The sequence below is a fragment of the Erpetoichthys calabaricus genome, chromosome 9, assembly GCF_900747795.2.
Source record: "Erpetoichthys calabaricus chromosome 9, fErpCal1.3, whole genome shotgun sequence".
NCBI classification, from domain to species: domain Eukaryota; kingdom Metazoa; phylum Chordata; class Cladistia; order Polypteriformes; family Polypteridae; genus Erpetoichthys; species Erpetoichthys calabaricus.
This window is the reverse complement of record NC_041402.2, coordinates 136,305,446-136,326,460: the sequence shown is the minus strand read 5'-3', so window position 1 is coordinate 136,326,460 and position 21,015 is coordinate 136,305,446. Positions and strand designations below refer to the sequence as shown.

Here is a 21,015-nt window from a genome sequence, read left to right as displayed (position 1 = left end):
ACTGAGCAGCAATAAAATCAGGCAATCGCATTTAAACAACTTGGTGCATTAAACTGCCTACACTCCCAGCAGTGCCCTAGACACCTATGCTTTCTTACTCGTATAACCCAATGCAAAACTGTGCCACCAAAAAACTTTTGCTCATTTTGGAAGCTGGGAATACTCATGATAGGGATGGATGTTTCATATTTTATTTTTCCCAATCAGTTATTCTAAAACATTTCCAATATGTCAGTACTAATCTGTGCTGTATTAAACAAGATCTGACTTACAATTTAAATGTCACATCATGCAAATCAAACTATTGAGTTTATACACATGTACAACATGTTAGAAATTCTTTTTCATCTGTAAAAATAAATGCCTACAGTAAAAAAAATGACTAACAATTATCAAGTCTTCTCCTTCTAGTTTTCTTACTGACCCCTACCTGGTACTCAGTGTTGACTGTTTAGTGCTGTGATAGCAGAATGTGGCATAGCAGACGTACCTGAACAAAACCAGATAAGGTCTCTCCTAATGAACAGTGTCATGTAAAGCACTCCATGGGCAGCAGTGTACAGCATGACATAGTAAGGGCCTAGCGTTTCTTGGAGACGAATTTCCCATTCTCCTCTGTAAAATAAGAACAGCAGCCTTAAGTATTACAAACCTTATGCATTTCAAACATTCACTTGCATCCAAAACTGTGGTCAGTCTGTAACTTTAGGAGAACAGCCAATTCATATAAGCAAGTGTGCAAAGTAATTTACTGGTACGGAGACTACATTTTCTACTCATGCCAGAATGAACAACTTTGTTAAGTATCTTTTGTTATCTTCTTTTTTTCTGATAATAAAAGATTTGCAAAACAGCTGTAAGTTAAAAGATTTTCAGAAACATTAAATGTGAATGCACACTTGTGTCACTATTAACAGCTAGACAATGTGTTATTGTAAAAATCCATAATTTAACAAAAAAAATCCAACAAGTCTCTTGTTTATATAACAAGTTAGGCCAATACAAAGCTTAAGCGATCCATTGCAAAGTCACTGTAACAATGGATTATAGTCGTCAAAGGAATAAAAGTAATAAAAATCAGTTTATCAAAAAGCATACACAAACATGACCATACTGGTGAAATTTATCAATATTAGTCTCCTAGAAAACACAGTTGAGTTGGCAGACTAAGGTATAAACTCAAACCAAGAAGCTACACAGTTTAAAATCCAACCCAACATTAAGGGGAATCAAAGTCCTGCAGCTATACTGCGTCACTCAATCATAAAATCCACCCTAAAAGCTTCCTTTATAAATCATATTTCTGTTTTGTGTGGAGCTCCCGTTCTGCCATGCTGATTAGAATCTCTAAATTGACTTAGTATAATTGTATGTATGGCAGCACCCTTACTGGAATGAAGATCAGGAATCCCTTAAGCCTGAATTGAAAAAATCGATTATGAAAATTAATGGATATACAATATACAAACTACATTTGCTTTCAACTCCTACTAAAACTGGCCAATTTAAAGATGAATATTTAAAAACATAGTTATTAATCCTTACTATACCTGTCTGAACAACCTTCTTGGATCCCAATAACATAAAAGTCTTGTGCAAAATCATTGTCTGTGGGTAAGAGAAGATCATCCAGATTTTCAGGAATTTCCTAAACAAAAACATTTAGGCAGATTTAAACCCATATAAAGAAACATAACAGTTTAATGTTATATTTATCAATGTAAAATATTTGTGTTCTTATGGAAAATTAGGTCAGTAAATGCTTATATTATACCAAAGCAAGTCATGTTATTACATTTTTTTCCAACATAAACACTGAAACAAATGGTCACCCTTGCCTTATCTTTTCTTAAATGGCGGGTTCAATATTCTTACTCACATTCTTCAGGTGTTTTTAGGTAAATTTTATATAATTAGTTTAATAATCTTTATTCTTTTTTTCTGATAAGTTAAAATTACTACAGTTTTAATCATGTACAGTACAACCCAGAATTAGATTATGTGGAATGAACAGATAGTTGAGAGTTAAAGGAAAATGTAATAATAATTCTTTGTATTTATATAGTGCTTTTCTCACTACTCAAAACGCTCAGCAATTGCAGGTTAAGGGCCTTGCTCAAGGGTCCAACAGAGAAGTCCCTTTTGGCATGCGGGATTAGAACCGGCAACCTTCCGATTGCCAGTGCAGATCCCTAGCCTCAGATTGATTCATTAAATAAAGCTATACAATATCCAGTGTCAGAGAGCACTGTGGCGCAGTGGTTAGCGCTATTGTCACATCCTGAGTTTAAATCCTGCACCAGCTGCTGACTGTCTGGTACTTGCATGGTGATCTGTGTGGGTTTTCCTCTGGGTGCTCTGGATTCCTCCCACACTCCCAAAAACATTCAGTTTCATCAGACTGTTAGCTCCAGATTTTTTAGGTGTTTACATGGTTACTGCCCAAGGTTCTTCTCCCTTGTATCGAAATGGATTAAGCAGGTTTAATAATAACTGACTTATTATCCAGTATCCATATGAAAAGTGATTGCTCTTGTAGAATCAAGCAGAAACTTGCGGAAAAACATTGTATGCTTTTAAAAAAATGTTAAATTTGTGGCTTGAATAGATTATTCTAGATTATTATGATTTACTCACTTACTGGGTTTAATTTCCTGATTCCATGTCTCGCTGAGCCACAATAACTGCCCCTCTAGCACTGTTTGCTATCGAGTTACCTTTAGGTATCCCATTCCATTGTCAAAGATAACTATTGTGAAGCTGGCACATGTAACTCCAGGTGAATTGCTTAGCATGAAGCAGCATCGTCTTGTTACATTATCATTTGATCATTGATTCTGTATTAAAAATTGGTCTTGTGGCGAGTTGCAAATTATTGCAAGATGTTTCAATGATTACTGACCCCGTGCATCATGTCTTTACCTGCAGATGAACTGAGGTGGTACCTAGCAGACATGCATTTGCATTATACCTTGTATATCAAAAAGCCAATTTTTCTGATATTTACAGAATTATTTTGATTACGGCAACAGTGACACTGCCTTTAAGCTGATACTAGTTTTAGAAACAAAGAGTTTACACATTAAAAAATATATAAAGTATTCTGTAAGAATAGACAGTTAATAAAAGGCAAAAAACAATTGATAATAAAGTGATTTTGGCTTGTCAAATAAGAAGTATGATTAACTGACAAGTTCTATAAGCCCAACCAAAGCAAGAATAAAATAAGAAAAAGGCACTACAGTTTTGTAAAGCTTCTTAAAGTAAATCTTTACAAAAACTACATACTAGAGCTATCCTAATTTTAACAATTGTTGAATAGGCACTATATTCAATAAATGCATTTTTTTTTTTTTTTATACGTTGCGCGTGTTAAAGTTGTCTGTGAAGGGCTCCCTGTTTAAACGCGGCTGCCAGTCGTGAACTGGGCCCTTCGTCACACAGCATTATGATTTTTTATAAGGGAAACAAAATTACGAAACAAAACCCTTGGACATTGATTCGATAGGAACGGCCTACACGGAATCACTGTCCGAATAGTAATTATGTCGTGGTGGAGGAGCATTTCTGCTTCTCTCCGTTCACAGTCCGTCTCGTTTTCATGATGCTGTTGTTTCCTCTCACAATCTCTTCTCAACCTTTCTCCAATCTTGCAGGTTGCTTTGTGGCAATCCAAAGAGTAAGGAAGAAGCAATGTTTCTTTCTTGAACTCCAAACGGCGACTGATGGAAAATCACAGAAGTGTGTCCGACTTATATACTCTGACTGCCGACTCCAAGAAGTGGGTGAACATTCGATTTGGACGAAGTGCTGCCGATAGAAACACAAAAAAACACAGTCTCGACAACGAAGCAGGTGTCGACGCCAGATCTAAACACAAAGCATGGTGTCGACAGTGTTTGTAAACAAAAGTAACAACCAAGGTGTTGTGTATTCAGCCAGTACAAACAGCACGTAGTCTCCTCTAGTTCAATCCTCTTTAATCACCACACTCCAACCTCATCCAACGATCCTCCCCCTCACTTCCTCTCCTCCTCCATCACTACTGCCCTCTACTGAACACAGCAGGAACACCACACAAGGCAGTGAATTCGCAGACAAACAAAGATCAAGATCCAAATGAAGATTATATATAAAGATAATGTTAACAGTGTTTTCCATAAAATATTTTAATATTTCAATTAGTGGGTGGCATTGGTTGCTGACCTGGGAGTGCTGTGCAATGGTTCCTCTTAAAGAGGTGGCACCAACACCGTATCCAGTGCCACCAGGATAAGATTCAGCTTCCCACAAATCCTACATTAAGTGGGTTCATAAAATAGATTCCTTGGAGATTGATGGGTAACTACAGCAACTGTCTTTTTTTGCAAAATATTCTAGACTGAGAGTATCAAGATTATACATGAAGACATCATAATGATACATCAGTTCACAGAAGTCCTGCAAAAATCACTTCTTAATATAATAAGTTGGACAGCTTCTGTTGAACATAATTCAGAGAAACATTTTATAACATATGATATGAAACACTGAAAAATATGGGACATGGGCATTTTACAACATGTAAACATTTTGTGCTACTCCAAACACTTCCTACATACCTACAGCTGTTTCTGATGTAAATCAATTAAACTGCCCAGATGAAACAATGTAAAACCTGTTCATAAAATGCAGTATTTGAACATTTGGACACAATTACTGAACTCTAAGCAACTTTACTACAAATGATTTATTGTTAAAGACAGCCTATAAAGGTAATTAACTTTATGCAAAATATACATTTTTTATTATTTAAAGCATGCATGCATTTAGTATTAAAGTATTTTGTACCTCTTCACTTTTTTATGTTAGATTTTAGGAAGCATTGCCTGTACCCTAAGAATAAATATATGTACACACACACATTTTATACTTTTTTGTGTGTATATTCAGTTAGGTCCATAAATATTTGGACAGAGACAACTTTTTTCTAATTTTGGTTCTGTACATTACCACAATGAATTTTAAATGAAACAACTCAGATGCAGTTGAAGTGCAGACTTTCAGTTTTAATTCAGTGCGGTGAACAAAACGATTGCATAAAAATGTGAGGCATCTAAAGCATTTTTTAACACAATCCCTTCATTTCAGGAGCTCAAAAGTAATTGGACAATTGACTCAAAGGCTATTTCATGGGCAGGTGTGGGCAAGTCTGTCGTTATGTCATTATCAATTAAGCAGATAAAAGGCCTGGAGTTGATTTGAGGTGTGGTGCTTGCACGTTTGAAGATTTTGCTGTGAATAGACAACATGCAGTCAGAGGAGCTCTCCATGCTGGTGAAAGAAGCCATCCTTAAGCTGCGAAAACAGAAAAAACCCATCCGAGAAATTGCTACAATATTACGAGTGGCAAAATCTACAGTTTGGTACATCCTGAGAAAGAAAGCAAGCACTGGTGAACTCAGCAACACAAAAAAGACCTGGACATCCACAGAAGACAACAGTGATGGATGATCGCAGAATCATTTCCGTGGTGAAGAGAAACCCCTTCACAACAGCCAACCAAGTGAACAACACTCTCCAGGGGGTAGGCATATCGATATCCAAGTCTACCATAAAGAGAAGACTGCATGAAAGTAAATACGGAGGGTGCACTGCAAGGTGCAAGCCACTCATAAGCCACAAGAATAGAAAGGCTAGATTGGACTTTGCTAAAGAACATCATCTAAAAAAGCCAGCACAGTTCTGGAAAAACATTCTTTGGACAGATGAAACCAAGATCAACCTCTACCAGAATGATGGCAAGAAAAAAGTATGGAGAAGGCGTGGAACAGCTCATTATCCAAAGCATACCACATCATCTGTAAAACATGGTGGAGGCAGTGTGATGGCTTGGGTGTGCATGGCTGCCAGTGGTACTGGGACACTAGTGTTTATTGATGATGTGACACAGGACAGAAGCAACCAAATGAATTCTGAGGTGTTCAGAGACAAACTGTCTGCTCAAATCCAGCTAAATGCAGTCAAACTGATTGGGCGGCGTTTCATGATACAGATGGACAATGACCCAAAACATACAGCCAAAGCAACCCAGGAGTTTATTAAAGCAAAGAAGTGGAAAATTCTTAAATGGTCAAGTCAGTCACCTGATCTTAACCCAATTGAGCATGCATTTCACTTGTTGAAGACTAAACTTCAGACAGAAAGGCCCACAAACAAACAGCAACTGAAAGCCGCTGCAGTAAAGGCCTGGCAGAGCATTAAAAAGGAGGAAACTCAGCATCTGGTGATGTCCATGAGTTCAAGACCTCAGACTGTCATTGCCAGCAAAGGGTTTTCAACCAAGTATTAGAAATGAATATTTTATTTTCAGTTATTTAATTTGTCCAATTACTTTTGAGCCCCTGAAATGAAGGGATTGTGTTAAAAAAAATGCTTTAGTTGCCTCACATTTTTATGTAATCGTTTTGTTCACCCCACTGAATTAAAGCTGAAAGTCTGCACTTCAACTGCATGTGAGTTGTTTCATTTAAAATTCATTGTGGTAATGTACAGAACCAAAATTAGAAAAAAGTTGTCTCTGTCCAAATATTTATGGACCTAACTGTGTGTGTGTGTGTGTGTATATATATATATATATATATATATATATATATATATATATATATATATATATATATATATATACACACACACATATACATACACATATTATATACATATACATATCTCTCTATTATAAAAAAATCTTTGGGAGGGAGACGAGACGTGATCTTCTCGGAAGACAAATTGAAGTCCCGCGAGAGACACTTCAACTTGCTCCCAGCTCCTAAAACAATGACAACCAACAAGCAAAACATGTAGCTCGCCAGCAGCAGAAAGCCAGCAGATGATCTGACCACTTCTCCTTAGTGTGCGTTCAGCCACCCTAAACAATCCCCCCCCCCCCCCTTTTCAAAACGTGACCGGCAGAGACACAAAGTGGCAAAAGGACAGCTGCTGTACAGGCTTTGAAATGATCGGGCAGTGAGACAAGCAGAACACGCAGCTCGCCAGCAGATGATCCGACGGCATCTCCTTACCGTGCGTTCAGCCGCACCCCCTTCACAACGCAAGCAGCACTATACGTCCTGTGAGAAAGAGTTGTAACCAAGCCCAGGGGCGAAAATAAACGACAAGTATTGTTTTTACAAAAGTTTTAAAGTAAAAGTGAAAATAATGCATATATGACAATTGCCATTGTATATCCGGTAAACCAAACCCAGGGGTGGGCGAGCGAAGCGAGCAGGGGGCTTGGCCCCCTAGTGTGTGTGTGTGTGTATATATAGACACACACATATACACTGCCTGGCCAAAAAAAAAAGTCGCCACCTAGATTTAACTAAACAAATAGGTACGAGCCTCCTATTGGATAATTACTGCATGGGCGATTATCTTTCAGCTGGCAACAAGTTATTTAACCCCAACTGGTGCAATGAGTTGCTTCTCATTTCTTAAACAACCATGTCGAAAGACATCTCGTGGTCGTGGAAAAGATGTTAGTCTGTTTGAGAAGGGTCAAATCATTGGCATGCATCAAGCAGAGAAAACATCTAAGGAGATTGCAGAAACTACTAAAATTGGGTTAAGAACTGTCCAACGCATTATTAAAAACTGGAAGGATAGTGGGGACCCATCATCTTCGAGGAAGAAATGTGGCCGGAAAAAAATCTTGAATGATCGTGATCGGCGATCACTTAAATGTTTGGTGAAATCAAATCGAAGAAAAACAACAGTAGAACTCAGGTCTATGTTTAATAGTGAAAGTAAGAGCATTTCCACATGCACAATGCGATGGGAACTCAAGGGATTGGGACTTAACAGCTGTGTAGCCGTAAGGCACGGGCATATTCCAAGATGACAATGCCAGGATTCATCGGGCTCAAATTGTGAAAGAGTGGTTCAGGGAGCATGAGACATCATTTTCACACATGGATTGGCCACCACAGAGTCCAGACCTTAAGCCTATTGAGAATCTTTGGGATGTGCTGAAGAAGGCTTTAAGCAGCGGTCAGACTCTACCATCATCAATGCAAGATCTTGGTGAAAAATTAATGCAACACTGGATGGAACTAAATCTTGTGACATTGCAGAAGCTTATCGAAACAATGCAACAGCGAATGCGTGCCGTAATCAAAGCTAAAGGCGGTCCAACGAAATATTACAGTGTGTGACCTTTTTTTTTGGTGGCGACTTTTTTTTTGGCCAGGCAGTGTATATACTTAAGTTGTGGGGCTGGTTTGTACTTTGATTACCTCAAAACAATGCATTATGAAATCCAGACAAGGTTAACCATAAACTTAACAGTCAAATACAAGCTGTGGCTCTGTGAGATACACCGTTACAAAATAATTGTTATTCTGATGACCACGTTACAAGAAAGACATAGCAGCACTTGAAGCTGTGCAGAGGAGAGCAACCAAGCACATCATGAAACTAAAGAAGAAGATTATTATGTTTTAATAAATACCTAGCCTGTTCTTGTGTTTTATATAAAATGGAGGTCAAAGGGCACATGTCCAAAAATGAATATAAAACATACTAAATATGTCCGCTTTGAAGTGGCGAAGAATGTAAGAAAACATGCCTTCCATGTTTCTGAGGCACGTTTATGATGGTACAAGAAAATCGATGGTATTATTATTGAGGTCATGATATGTTTCTTGCTTGCTCATCTGCTTACAGCAGCCATAGTAGGTGGAGTTTTGACATTTTCTATAGGAACAGGAATTTCAACATTTGCTGCTTTTGTCTCCCTTTTTCTCTGTTTCATGCTATGGGCTGACTAGTAGTTTTGTAAGTTGAGTAGCTTTTTTACTAAATGGTTGCTCATACAATCCCTATTTCATGCTACTCTCAAAAGCTGACGGTCATTTTTATCACTTGTCAGATCTTAATGCTATTATGTCACTGGTTCAGAGCTTGGCAAGAGTAGCACATATATCTAACATATATAAGCTTCATATGTAATGGAATTTCATACCTCAGGAGGGTCAAACTCAGTACTACACAGGCACAAAGGTTGATTTAAAATCAAATCAACCCTATCCACATTGTTAAATATTTTATTTTATTTTGTAATTATATTTATGTGATCTTCTGACAACTATGAACATGTTTTCATAGAGGTCAAGTCTGTCTTTACTTCTGGAATTACCAAATCATTCAACTCCTTCAGAAATTGAAAAACAATTTAATCTTTCTAGCAACTGAAACATCTGTATATGAAAATTTTGGGGGTACATTTTATTTCCACGGTTTGATAACTTGCTGATAAATTATGAAACGTTCATGGAATAGAGCATGTAATGGTTATACCACAATCTACAACACAAGAGCAATAAATGAAGACATTTATAATGGTGCTTATGATATTTTTTCTATAAATATATATTATTGTATGTGTGTGTGTATATATATATATATATATACAGGTGCTGGTCATAAAATTAGAATATCATGACAAAGTTGATTTATTTCAGTAATTCCATTCAAAAAGTGAAACTTGTATATTAGATTCATTCATTACACACAGACTGATGTATTTCAAATGTTTATTTCTTTTAATTTTGATGATTATAACTGACAACTAATGAAAGTCCCAAATTCAGTATCTCAGAAAATTAGAATATCAATTAAGACCAATGCAAAAAAAAGGATTTTTAGAAATGTTGGCCAACTGAAAGGTATGAACATGAAAAGTATGAGCATGTACAGCACTCAATATTTAGTTGGGGCTCCTTTGGCCTGGATTACTGCAGCAATGCAGCGGGGCATGGAGTCGATCAGTCTGTGGCACTGCTCAGGTGTTATGAGAGCCCATATTGCTCTGATAGTGGCCTTCAGCTCTTCTGAATTGTTGGGTCTGGCGTATTGCATCTTCCTCTTCACAATACCCCATAGATTTTCTGTGGGGTTAAGGTCAGGCGTGTTTGCTGGCCAATCAAGAACAGGGATACCATGGTCCTTAAACCAGGTACTGGTAGCTTTGGCACTGTGTGCAGGTGCCAGGTCCTGTTGGAAAATGAAATCTGCATCTCCATAAAGTTTGTCAGCAGCAGGAAGCATGAAGTGCTCTAAAACTTCCTGGTAGACGGCTGCGTTGACCTTGGACCTCAGAAAACACAATGGGTCAACACCAGCAGATGACATGGCACCCCAAACCATCACTGACTGTGGAAACTTTACACTGGACCTCACGCAACGTGGATTCTGTGCCGCTCCTCTCTTCCTCCAGACTCTGGGACCTTGATTTCCAAAGGAAAAATTTACTTTCATCAGAGAACATAACTTTGGACCACTCAGCAGCAGTCCAAAGGCGAGACGCTTCTGACGCTGTCTCTTGTTTAAGAGTGGCTTGACACAAGGAATGCGACAGCTGAAACCCATGTCTTGCATACGTCTGTGCGTGGTGGTTCTTGAAGCACTGACTCCAGCTGCAGTCCACTCTTTGTGAATCTCCCCCACATTTTTGAATGGGTTTTGTTTCACAATCCTCTCCAGGGTGCGGTTATCCCTATTGCTTGTACACTTTTTTCTACCACATCTTGTCCTTCCCTTCGCCTCTCTATTAATGTGCTTGGACACAGAGCTCTGTGAACAGCCAGCCTCTTTAGCAATGACCTTTTGTGTCTTGCCCTCCTTGTGCAAGGTGTCAATGGTCGTCTTTTGGACAACTGTCAAGTCAGCAGTCTTCCCCATGATTGTGTAGCCTACAGAACTAGACTGAGAGACCATTTAAAGGCTTTTGCAGGTGTTTTGAGTTAATTAGCTGATTAGAGTGTGGCACCAGGTGTCTTCAATATTGAACCTTTTCACAATATTCTAATTTTCCGAGATACTGAATTTGGGACTTTCATTAGTTGTCAGTTATAATCATCAACATTAAAAGAAATAAACATTTGAAATACATCAGTCTGTGTGTAATGAATGAATCTAATATACAAGTTTCACTTTTTGAATGGAATTACTGAAATAAATCAACTTTGTCATGATATTCTAATTTTATGACCAGCACCTGTATATTGTATATTATATATATATATATATATATATATATATATATATATATACATATATAAAAAAGAAAAAACACTGACCTAATGATAGCGCAATGGACAAGGAATGGAACACAAATCTTAATGTAGGGCAATCAATTTCATACAATACTTAAGACAAATATTTATGATGAATGCTATGCCTTGCACCAACACTGCACAATTGTAAAAAAAAAAAAAAATTAAAAAGAAAAAAAAAGCAGCTTTGTAAATTTTCCAGAAGTAATTTCTCCCAAGACACAGAACTCCATCCTGTTATTATTTGCTTACCCTGAACCTTGTAAATAATGATAATGACTAAGGATCTGCACCTAGCAACAAGTGAAGCTTAGACACATGTAGGCATGCACTGTGTATATAGTAACACTTCCTTAACAACAAAGCACAGCAGAAAGGTGATTGATTCAGAACAGGATTCAACTGAAGACATATTTTTCAGCAGTTAAAACAATTCATATCTAAAAAGTGAACATACTTTCTTTCCTTGCATGTTCCAAGTGACAATATAAATTCCCACTTGCCGATCAGGAAAGTATCGATCCAGCTCTTCAGCCCCCAATAATGCACCTCGACTCAGAAGACTGCCCTCCAGAAAACTCCTGTGATCAAAAATTTAAAAAAAAGCTCAAAATAAGATAATGGACAATTTTTAGTTTTAAGATTTGTACATTTTCACAAATCACCTACTGATTCCATGACAGTAAAGCCAGCTACAATCATTATAATTATTTATGGTACACCTCATATTGCTAGCTGATGGTAGGTTGCATTCTGTACTGATAGACAGCTCTAAATTGCCCAAGTCTTCTATGATTTTTGTGTGATTTTGTAAAATATGCAATTGTATACTTTAATCTGTGCTCAAATGTGGATATCTTTATTATTCTGCCGTGTTGCAAGAGGTCAGGAAAAAACATGATGAAACATACATTAGGTCTCTTCATTTAAAGAAATGTAAGTACTTTTAAAATCATTGATTGACTTGTAAAATGAAAACTACAGCTCAGGTGTCACATTGTGGTACCACTAGTGTTGTGGTAATATTTAATGATAATTTATGTTAGGTGTATATAGAGAATAGTCCCCTGGACTATTAATTAAGCTAAACTAAAGTGAATTGAAGTCATAAATGACTGATGCCAAATGTTCCTGTTAAGACAGCAGTAGGCCCGAAGAAACAGACATGTAAAACATATGACTTGAGACAATCATAATTGAATTTGGCTTAAACATGGGTGGGGACAGCACACTGATTTTGAAAATTCTAAACCAATCCAATGATTCATGAAGGCAGAGCTCAGAATAAGGGGCGCTGATATAAATAGAAAAGAATAACAGCGAGCTTGTTAACCTAGTCAGACAGATAGCAAGCCTGTGGTCCCGATGGATAAATTTATGGCTAAAACGTCTCCTATAAAGACCTTTGATAAACATAAAAATGTGTGTCATGTACATGGAGGACACTTCTTGTGTTAAAAATAAACAACCTTAATCTTCCGAAGTCTGTCCAGAAACTGCGGTGATGTCACATCCATCCTGCAACTGCTGCCCTAGATCTCCGGTGACGTATGGTGCTGTGGCTCTGCAAGTGGATATTATATGGGGCTGTATGTGGTGCCTGTCACAGGTAATACGTATTTGAATTAAACTCAGTGTCATCATATCGACTTAAAAGCAGATGCAAAGAACTGCCATTAAACGAGTTGTTAAAGAAGAGCCACTGGAGATGCACTTTTCAGTAAGCAATACATCTGAAACGGAAAATGTGTAGTGATGCGAAATGATGCAACTGTCAAAATGGCAGCAAGTTATAGAAATTAATTAATAAGCTTCAGGTACTGAGCTGTTAAATTGCTAACAGCAAGTATTTTGTTGAGTTTCTTTTGCTCTCTCTGTCTTTTCATTGTTATTTTACAACATTTTTTTTTTTTACACATGAGTAGAAATGGCCCACTGCAAACCTGAGTGTTTACAGTGCACAGATAGACACTCTGTGGGTGAAGCCTTTTAAATGGTGGATTTCACTACCATTCACTACAGACTTTTTAGTGAGTTGTCCCACATACATGACTCGGACAGCAGATAACCAAACTATGTTTTAACTATCCAAGGTCAAAACTGTCCACACAGTATTGATTTTTTAAGCAATTTGCATATGCAGTACAGATATTTTCTTTACCTGCATACTCAAACTGTAGGCTTTCAAAAAGACAGCATATTCCAGAAGCATCAGGCACTAGTCAGAATACAACCAAGGGTAGGCACCAGTATATGACAGAGCACATTCATGCACACACTCTCACAAACTCAAACTATGCCAGTTTTGAGAAGCCAATCAAGCTAACCTGCTAGTCTCTATGATAGGAAGAAGAACTGGAAATAATCCAGCAGACGTCGAGAGAATATAATGATCCATATAAAAACAACTCCAACTGTTACTTTGCTAGTAAATGTTCAAGATACAAATTGCAAAAAAAAAAAAAATCAACAAACCTAAGATTACATTGCAGCACAAATTCGAAAAATACATCTTCTATTACTCTAAGCAGTACGCGTTGTGATGTTTCTCCAGTCACTGCTGTTCACATGTAAATTAAATTAACAGCAAAGCTCAGCTGATCAACAATATAAGCATGAAATGAATTGGAATGTTGATTTTCTCTGCCTAGCTGAAAGTTGCCAAGAGCCTAATCATTCTTTGTGTTAAATAAAGTAACTCCAAATTGATAAAGATGGTATTGTTGTCCTTCATTGTGCACACTACAAGATAAAAAACGTCCGAGTGCATAATGTAGGGACGCTCCAATTAGGCTTTTTTAGGGCCGATACTCGTCACCAAGAAATACCACGTTACTGGATCAGCAGATTCAGATACCATTGTCTTTTTCTTCTTTATCTTTTTAAAAAAACTTTTACGCTAAGCTCCTACATAACCAGACTTGGAGAAACTTTATATTCTAAATTAAAGTGTTAACATTAATTTTTTAAATTAAACTACAAGCCACAGATGTTACCTATTGATTTTTTCTATTAAAAAAACATTTTGTATTTGTATGCTTAATGTTCATTATGTGACTCTAAAAATGCTAAAATAAAAACATTCTCTTAAAAAAACCTTATTATTTAACTAATAAAATATGTAGAAAATATATTTACCCATAATACAGCTGTATTATTGTTTAATTTATTCAGTAATGTAATTATCTGAAACAAAGCTTAACCATTTGTCCAACAGAAAATAAGTATATTCTCACAAATTGATTCAATTCATTGATACTGGCAGTGTAACACTGCTAAAATGTAAATATACATGCAATTCTATGTTTTAATAATTTTTAATCATTAATTGCACTACAGCAGGGGTGGGCAAAGTCATTCCTGGAGGGCCGCAGTGGCTGCGGGTTTTTGTTCCAACCCAGTTGCTTAATTAGAAAACAATTTTTGCCAATAATTACATTTCATGGCTTGGTTAGGTGGATTGGCGATTCTAAATTGGCCCTAGTGTATGCATGGTGTGTGGGTGTGTTTGTGTGTGTCCTGCGGTGGGTTGGCACCCTGCCCGGGATTGGTTCCTGCCTTGTGCCCTGTGTTGGCTGGGATTGGCTCCAGCAGACCCCCGTGACCCTGTGTTCGGATTCAGCGGGTTGGAAAATGGATGGATGGATGGCTTGCTAGTGCTTTAACTCTGCTATGTCAATTCATTCTCATATCCTAGATTTTTTTCCATTCTAAGGATATCATCCAAATACTCTGAAGTGTAAAACGGATGGGTAATTCTCAATCCTTCACTTTTTCTCTTCTCTTTCCTTCCAAGTATTTAATTAAACCAAATAGTGCATGATAAATACACACAGGTGTAAAGGGTAACAAGCAAAATGGATAACTGCTGGTTTCTTTTGTCATTTGCATCTTATTGCTAATAAGGAGCAATTAAAAACCGAGATTGCAGCTGTTTAAGACGTAAATAAGCAATAAGGGTTCAAAATCTTAATGAGGGAGATAACTAAAATGAAGCAGAAGTGTTTCTAGAGCAATAAGTGCTTCTTATTAAACAATTGGGTTGGAACAAAAACCTGCAGCCACTGCGGCCCTCCAGGAATGACTTTGCCCACCCCTGCACTACAGCATTTTTGCTGTTAATATACATTTATTATACTTTATTTTTTCTCAGTGTACCAGCTAGACAGTCCTAATTCTTGAGATGTAATTGATAAATATGGATTAACATTTTAAATATGCAGTACTTGTTTCCTATCAGTATAATCCTTTAAAAAAGCTGGCCATCAACACAAATTGATAAATATACACAAGTCTGGTCTGCAACCGAAATAAAATCTTGCTGTACTTCTTTATGTGCCCTACTTTGTGTCCCAGTAAATAGAAACCATTGTCAATATACCAATAATCCAATTGTCCATCAATCATTCAAAATATGGAACCAATGTATGAAGCACTTTAAGACAGAGAAGCTTTTACCTGTTGCACCTCTGCATTATAATCACCTGTTTCTATCCTCTCAAACATACACAGTATTTAATGTTTGGAAAATGTCTGGGATTAAAACACGTAGGAGATTTGTTTATACATAATGTCTTTGCATCTTATGAACAATTATGTTTCAAACTTCTCATCAAAACAGTTTTTCCACTACTTTCAAATCAGAAACTTTGCTAAAAGAAACCTGCCCAGTTTTCCTCACCTCCTACCCATTTCTATTCTAGAGGCAATACTGATAAGTCTTGAAGACTCAGACAGAATCTCAATAATATATAAAAATATTTTAAAGTCTCTTCCTTTCAAAGATCCCAGGGTAAGAAGGGGAAAGGATGTTTCTCTTAACATTTCAGAAAAGGAGTGGAAGGCAGCCATGCACAGAATACACTCCAGCTCCATATGCGCAAAGCATTCAATCATCCAACTTAAAACCTTTTATCAAGCACATCTATCTTGTTTACAATTGCCCAAAATGTGTCCAGGGCAAGATTCAACCTGTGAACATTGTAATCCTGCTCCAGCCTCACTGGGCCACATGTTTTGGGTGTGCACCAAATTAACATCATTTTGGATAAAAATCTTTGCATGCCTATCAGACAGTCTTGGTGTCACAATCTTTCCTAATCCATTAACAGCTGTGTTTGGTGTACTCCCAGATGGGCTTAAAGTGGAGAAGGGCGACTTGACTGTAATTGCCTTTACCACACTGCCAACATGCAGACTTTATCTTGCTCAGCTGGAAGAATCCCATCCCACCTCGGTTAAGTCAGTGGGTAAGTGATATTCTATACTATTTGAAATTGGAAAAAATTTTAAATTCTAAGAGGATCTGTTCAAAACTTTTTTAAAAATATGGCAAGATCTAACTAATCAAATCTTAGAATAAAAATTTTCATTGGGGAAAAATTCTTTGTTGTTTTGAAAGATTTGCTGTTGTTGTAGGATCTCCTCTCTTTCTCTCGGACGGAGGTTGAATTCTGGTTTGTTAAGTTTGACATGGATTGTATGGAATGTTTTCTTCAAATAAAATCAATACAGTTAAAAAAGAATAAATAAAAAAGCTGTAAATATTATAAATGTTCATGAAGATGTTTATCAAGAAGATACGAGGCCAACATAGTTAAATTCACAAATAAACAAATTTTGATGTTAAGCTAACAAGCCTTTTGCATACTAAGCAGCAAATTTGAATTTTTCTTTATCTCTTCTATCTCATTTTGAAAATGTGAGCTGCTGTACTTAACACAAGCTCCCTCACCGTCCAAATCCTGACAAGCACTGTCCGTGTTTATTAAAGGACAAAATAAAAATGTCTGAATTCGTTAAAAAAAGCTTTTGTCTAACTGCACACAGGACTCCTCCAACAATTCCTTTTTCTCAGTTTATTTCTCCACTTTCTTTAATGTAAAGGCTTTCTCTCTCTCTCTCTTCCTCCCTGGTGAAGTCTGCCTTGCTGCTCTCTATTCACAGGTAGTCTACAGAAAAACAAAATGTGTGCTAGCTCAACACCACACAAAGGAGCATGACAACTAAATTACCATAAAGCTTAGAAAAGCAAATGCTGAAAAAATCATTTTTGTGATTGACCAATTCACAAATTATGTCTTTCTTCAGTGAAAATCAACCGATTTAGAGCTGCAGCCGATCAATCACGGCATCACCAGTAAAATCCTTTGAATAACTAGAACTGAAATTACTTTATGGTTTGCCGACTTTAATTGTACTAATTTCACTGCCCGCCTATACCTTCTTCTGATTTTATTTCTGGGTTAGCTGACCTGTTAACATCTTTCTGTTCCTAATGTCCAAATGCCGCACTATTAGGTGACTTTAACATTCATGTTGATTCTAGGTGGTGTACTTTTGGTGCTGATTTTCTGAGCCCGTTACAGTGTTTTGATCTAATAAAACATACTAATTTTGCCACTCATTCTAATGGTCATACAATGGATATTTTTTCATCGTTCTGTTTCAGATCATAAGGCTACCTTATTTACTGTGCCTCTCATTGTTCTTGCTGCACAATAAATGCAGAGGTTAGAATGCAATTAGTTTACCTTCAGTAGTGGAGTTGTTTAGCAAACAATCCAGCTCTGATCATGCCACTTCATCTGGACTGGAGCAAGTTTCATATTGCCTGCCACTGTGTTCAGCAGCTGACTTTGACAGCCATGATTTTCAGGACTGCTGTGACCTGGCTGACAGCTATTAAAATTTTTCAGTCTGTTTAAAGGAAAACTTGTCCATGCTTTTCATTTGGTTAGTCGTATTCTTCAAATCTGTACCTTTTGATTTGTAAATGTATATTTTTATATAAAATTAGAGAAATATTTTACAACAGTGCCAGAGTAAAGACTGCCAAGATTTTATCATTTGCTTCTTAATCACATACAAAAGTATGCAAAGGAAAATGAACAACAACACAATGAATACACTAGCAGTCAAAGGTTTAGACACAAAAATTTTTAATGTTTTTTATTGAAATTGATCCCCTTTTTACCAAGCTACTGTTATACTGATAAATACAGCCAACATGTTAGTAGCGCTGTAATGGTAGACTTCCTTAGCTTTTCCTTAATTAGTCATGTATAAATGCTAATTTAAACCCAGCCACAGGGGATGCACAAACCAGTGTGTTTCTTTGTGCTGGTCCCTAGCCCAGATAAATGGGGAGGGTTACATCAAGAAGGGCATCCGCTGTAAAATTTTGCCAAATCAATATGCAGACAACAATACAAATTTCCATACCAAATCGGTCGAGCCCCGGGTTAACAACGACCGCCACCAGTACGGTTAGCCAACAGGGTGCTGGCGGAAATAGGGCTACTGTTGGCCGAAGAAGAAGAAGGAGAAGAAGAGTTGGGAGACGGGTCTGGAGGCAGGAGGAGAGGAGTAAGGTAAAGAGAGTGGAACTGAGGGTAGGAACTTTGAATGTTGGCAGTATGACTGGTAAGGGGAGAGAGTTAGCCAATATGATGGAGAGAAGGAAGGTTGATATATTGTGCGTGCAAGAGACTAAATGGAAGGGGAGTAAGGCCAGGTGGATTGGACGTGGATTCAAATTGTTCTATCAGGGTGTGGATGGGAAGAGAAATGGGGTAGGAGTTATTCTGAAGGAGCAGTATGTCAAGAGTGTTTTGGAGGTCAAAAGAGTGCCAGGCAGCGTAATGATTATGAAGCTGGAAATTGGAGGTGTGATGATGAATGTTGTTAGTGCATATGCACCGCAAGTTGGGTGTGCAATGAGTGAGAAAGAAGATTTTTGGAGTGAGTTGGATGAAGTGATGAACAGTGTACCCAAGGGACAGAAAGTGGTGATTGGAGTGGATTTCAATGGGCATGTTGGTGAAGGGAACAGTGGAGAAGAGGAGGTGGTGGGTAGGTATGGTGTCAAGAAGAGGAATGAAGAAGGTCAGAGGATAGTGGATTTTGCCAAAAGGATGGACATGGCTGTGGTGAATACGTATTTTAAGAAGAGGGAGGAACATAGCGTTACGTACAAGAGTGGAAGAAGATGCACACAGGTAGATTACATCCTATGCAGAACAGTTGATCTGAAGGAGATTGAAGACTGCAAAGTGGTGGCAGTGGAAAGTGTAGTTAAGCAGCATAGGATGGTGGTCTGTAGGATGACATTGGAGATCAAGAAGAGGACAAGAGTGAGGGCAGAGCCAAGGAACAAATGGTGGAAGCTGAAAAAGGAAGACTGCAAGGTTGAGTTTAGTGAGAAGGTGAGACAGGCACTGGGTGGCAGTGAAGAGTTACCAGACAGCTGGGAAACTACAGCAGATTTAGTAAGGGTGACAGCAAGAAGGGTGCTTGGCGTGACATCTGGAAAAAGGAAGGAGGAAAAGGAAACCTGGTGGTGGAATGAGGAAATACAGGAGAGTATAAAGAGGAAGGGGATGACAAAGAAGAAGTGGTATAGTCAGAGAGATGCAGAGTGTACACAGGAGTACAAGGAGATAAGGCACAAGGTGAAGAGAGAGGTGGCGAAGGGTAAAGAAAAGGCGAATGATGAGTTGTGCGATAGGTTGGACACTAAAGAGGGAGAAAAGGACCTGTACTGATTGGCTAGAGGGACCAAGCTGGGAAAGATGAGCAGCAGGTTAGGGTGATAAAGGATAAAGATGGAAACATACTTACAAGCGAGGAGAGTGTGTTGAACAGATGGAAAGAGTACTTTGAGAGGCTGATGAATGAAGAGAACGAGAGAGAGAAGAGGTTAGATGATGTGGAGATAGTGAATCAGGAAGTGCAACGGATTAGCAAGGAGGGAATAAGGTTAGCTATGAAGAAGATGAAAAATGGAAAGGCCGTTGGTCCAGATGACATACCTATGGAAGCATAGAGGTCTTTAGGAAAGATGGCAGTGGAGTTTTTAACCAGATTGTTTAATGGAATCTTGGAAAGTGAGAGGATGCCTGAGGAGTGGAGAAGTGTACTGGTGCCGATATTTAAGAATAAGGGGGATGTGCAGGACTGCAGTAACTACAGGGGAAGAAAATTGATGAGCCACAGCATGAAGTTATGGGAAAGAGTAGTGGAAGCTAGGTTAAGAAGTGAGGTGATGATTAGTGAGCAGCAGTATGGTTTCATGCCAAGAAAGAGCACCACAGATGCAATGTTTGCTCTGAGGATGTTGATGGAGAAGTTTAGAGAAGGCCAGAAGGAGCTGCATTGCGTCTTTGTGGACCTGGAGAAAGCATATGACAGGGTGCCTCGAGAGGAGCTGTGATATTGTATGAGGAAGTCAGGAGTGGCAGAGAAGTACGCAAGAGTTGTACAGGATATGTACGAGGGAAGTGTGACAGCGATGGATGCATTCAACATGGAGGTGGGATTACATCAGGGATCAGCTCTGAGCCCCTTCTTATTTGCAATGGTGATGGACAGGTTGACAGACGAGATTACACAGGAGTCCCCGTGGACTATGATGTTTGCTGATGACATTGTGATCTGTAGCGATAGTAGGGAGCAGGTTGAGGAGTCCCTGGAGAGGTGGAGATATGCTCTAGAGAGGAGAGGAATGAAGGTCAGTAGGAACAAGACAGAATACATGTGTGTAAATGAGAGGGAGGTCAGTGGAATGGTGGGGATGCAGGAAGTAGAGTTGGCGAAGGTGAATGAGTTTGAATACTTGGGATCAACAGTACAGAGTAATGGGGATTGTGGAAGAGAGGTGAAAGAGAGAGTGCAGGTAGGGTGGAATGGGTGGAGAAGAGTGTCAAGAATAATTTATAACAGATGGGTATCAGCAAGAGTGAAAGGGAAAGGGTCTACAGGACGGTAGTGAGACCAGCTGTTTTATATGGGTTGGAGACGGTGGCACTGACCAGAAAGCAGGAGACAGAGCTGGAGATGGCAGAGTTAAAGGTGCTAAGATTTGCACTGGGTGTGACAAGGATGGCTAGGATTTCAAATGAGTACATTAGAGGGTCAGCTC

The 21,015-nt window shown here is 38.2% G+C and overlaps 1 protein-coding gene across 1 annotated transcript in view; it reads right to left on the bottom strand.

Annotated features, from left to right (window-relative positions):
• The window catches only part of inpp5e (inositol polyphosphate-5-phosphatase E), a 57,819-nt gene that overhangs the window by 22,069 nt on the left and 14,735 nt on the right, over positions 1–21,015 (bottom strand). The window contains exons 3-5 of the mRNA XM_028810209.2: positions 11,551–11,674; positions 1,551–1,648; positions 491–615 (exon numbers count right to left, since the gene is read on the bottom strand). Of these exons, the coding sequence (XP_028666042.1) occupies positions 491–615; positions 1,551–1,648; positions 11,551–11,674 (347 nt within the window). The remainder of the gene's footprint in view (positions 1–490; positions 616–1,550; positions 1,649–11,550; positions 11,675–21,015) is intronic.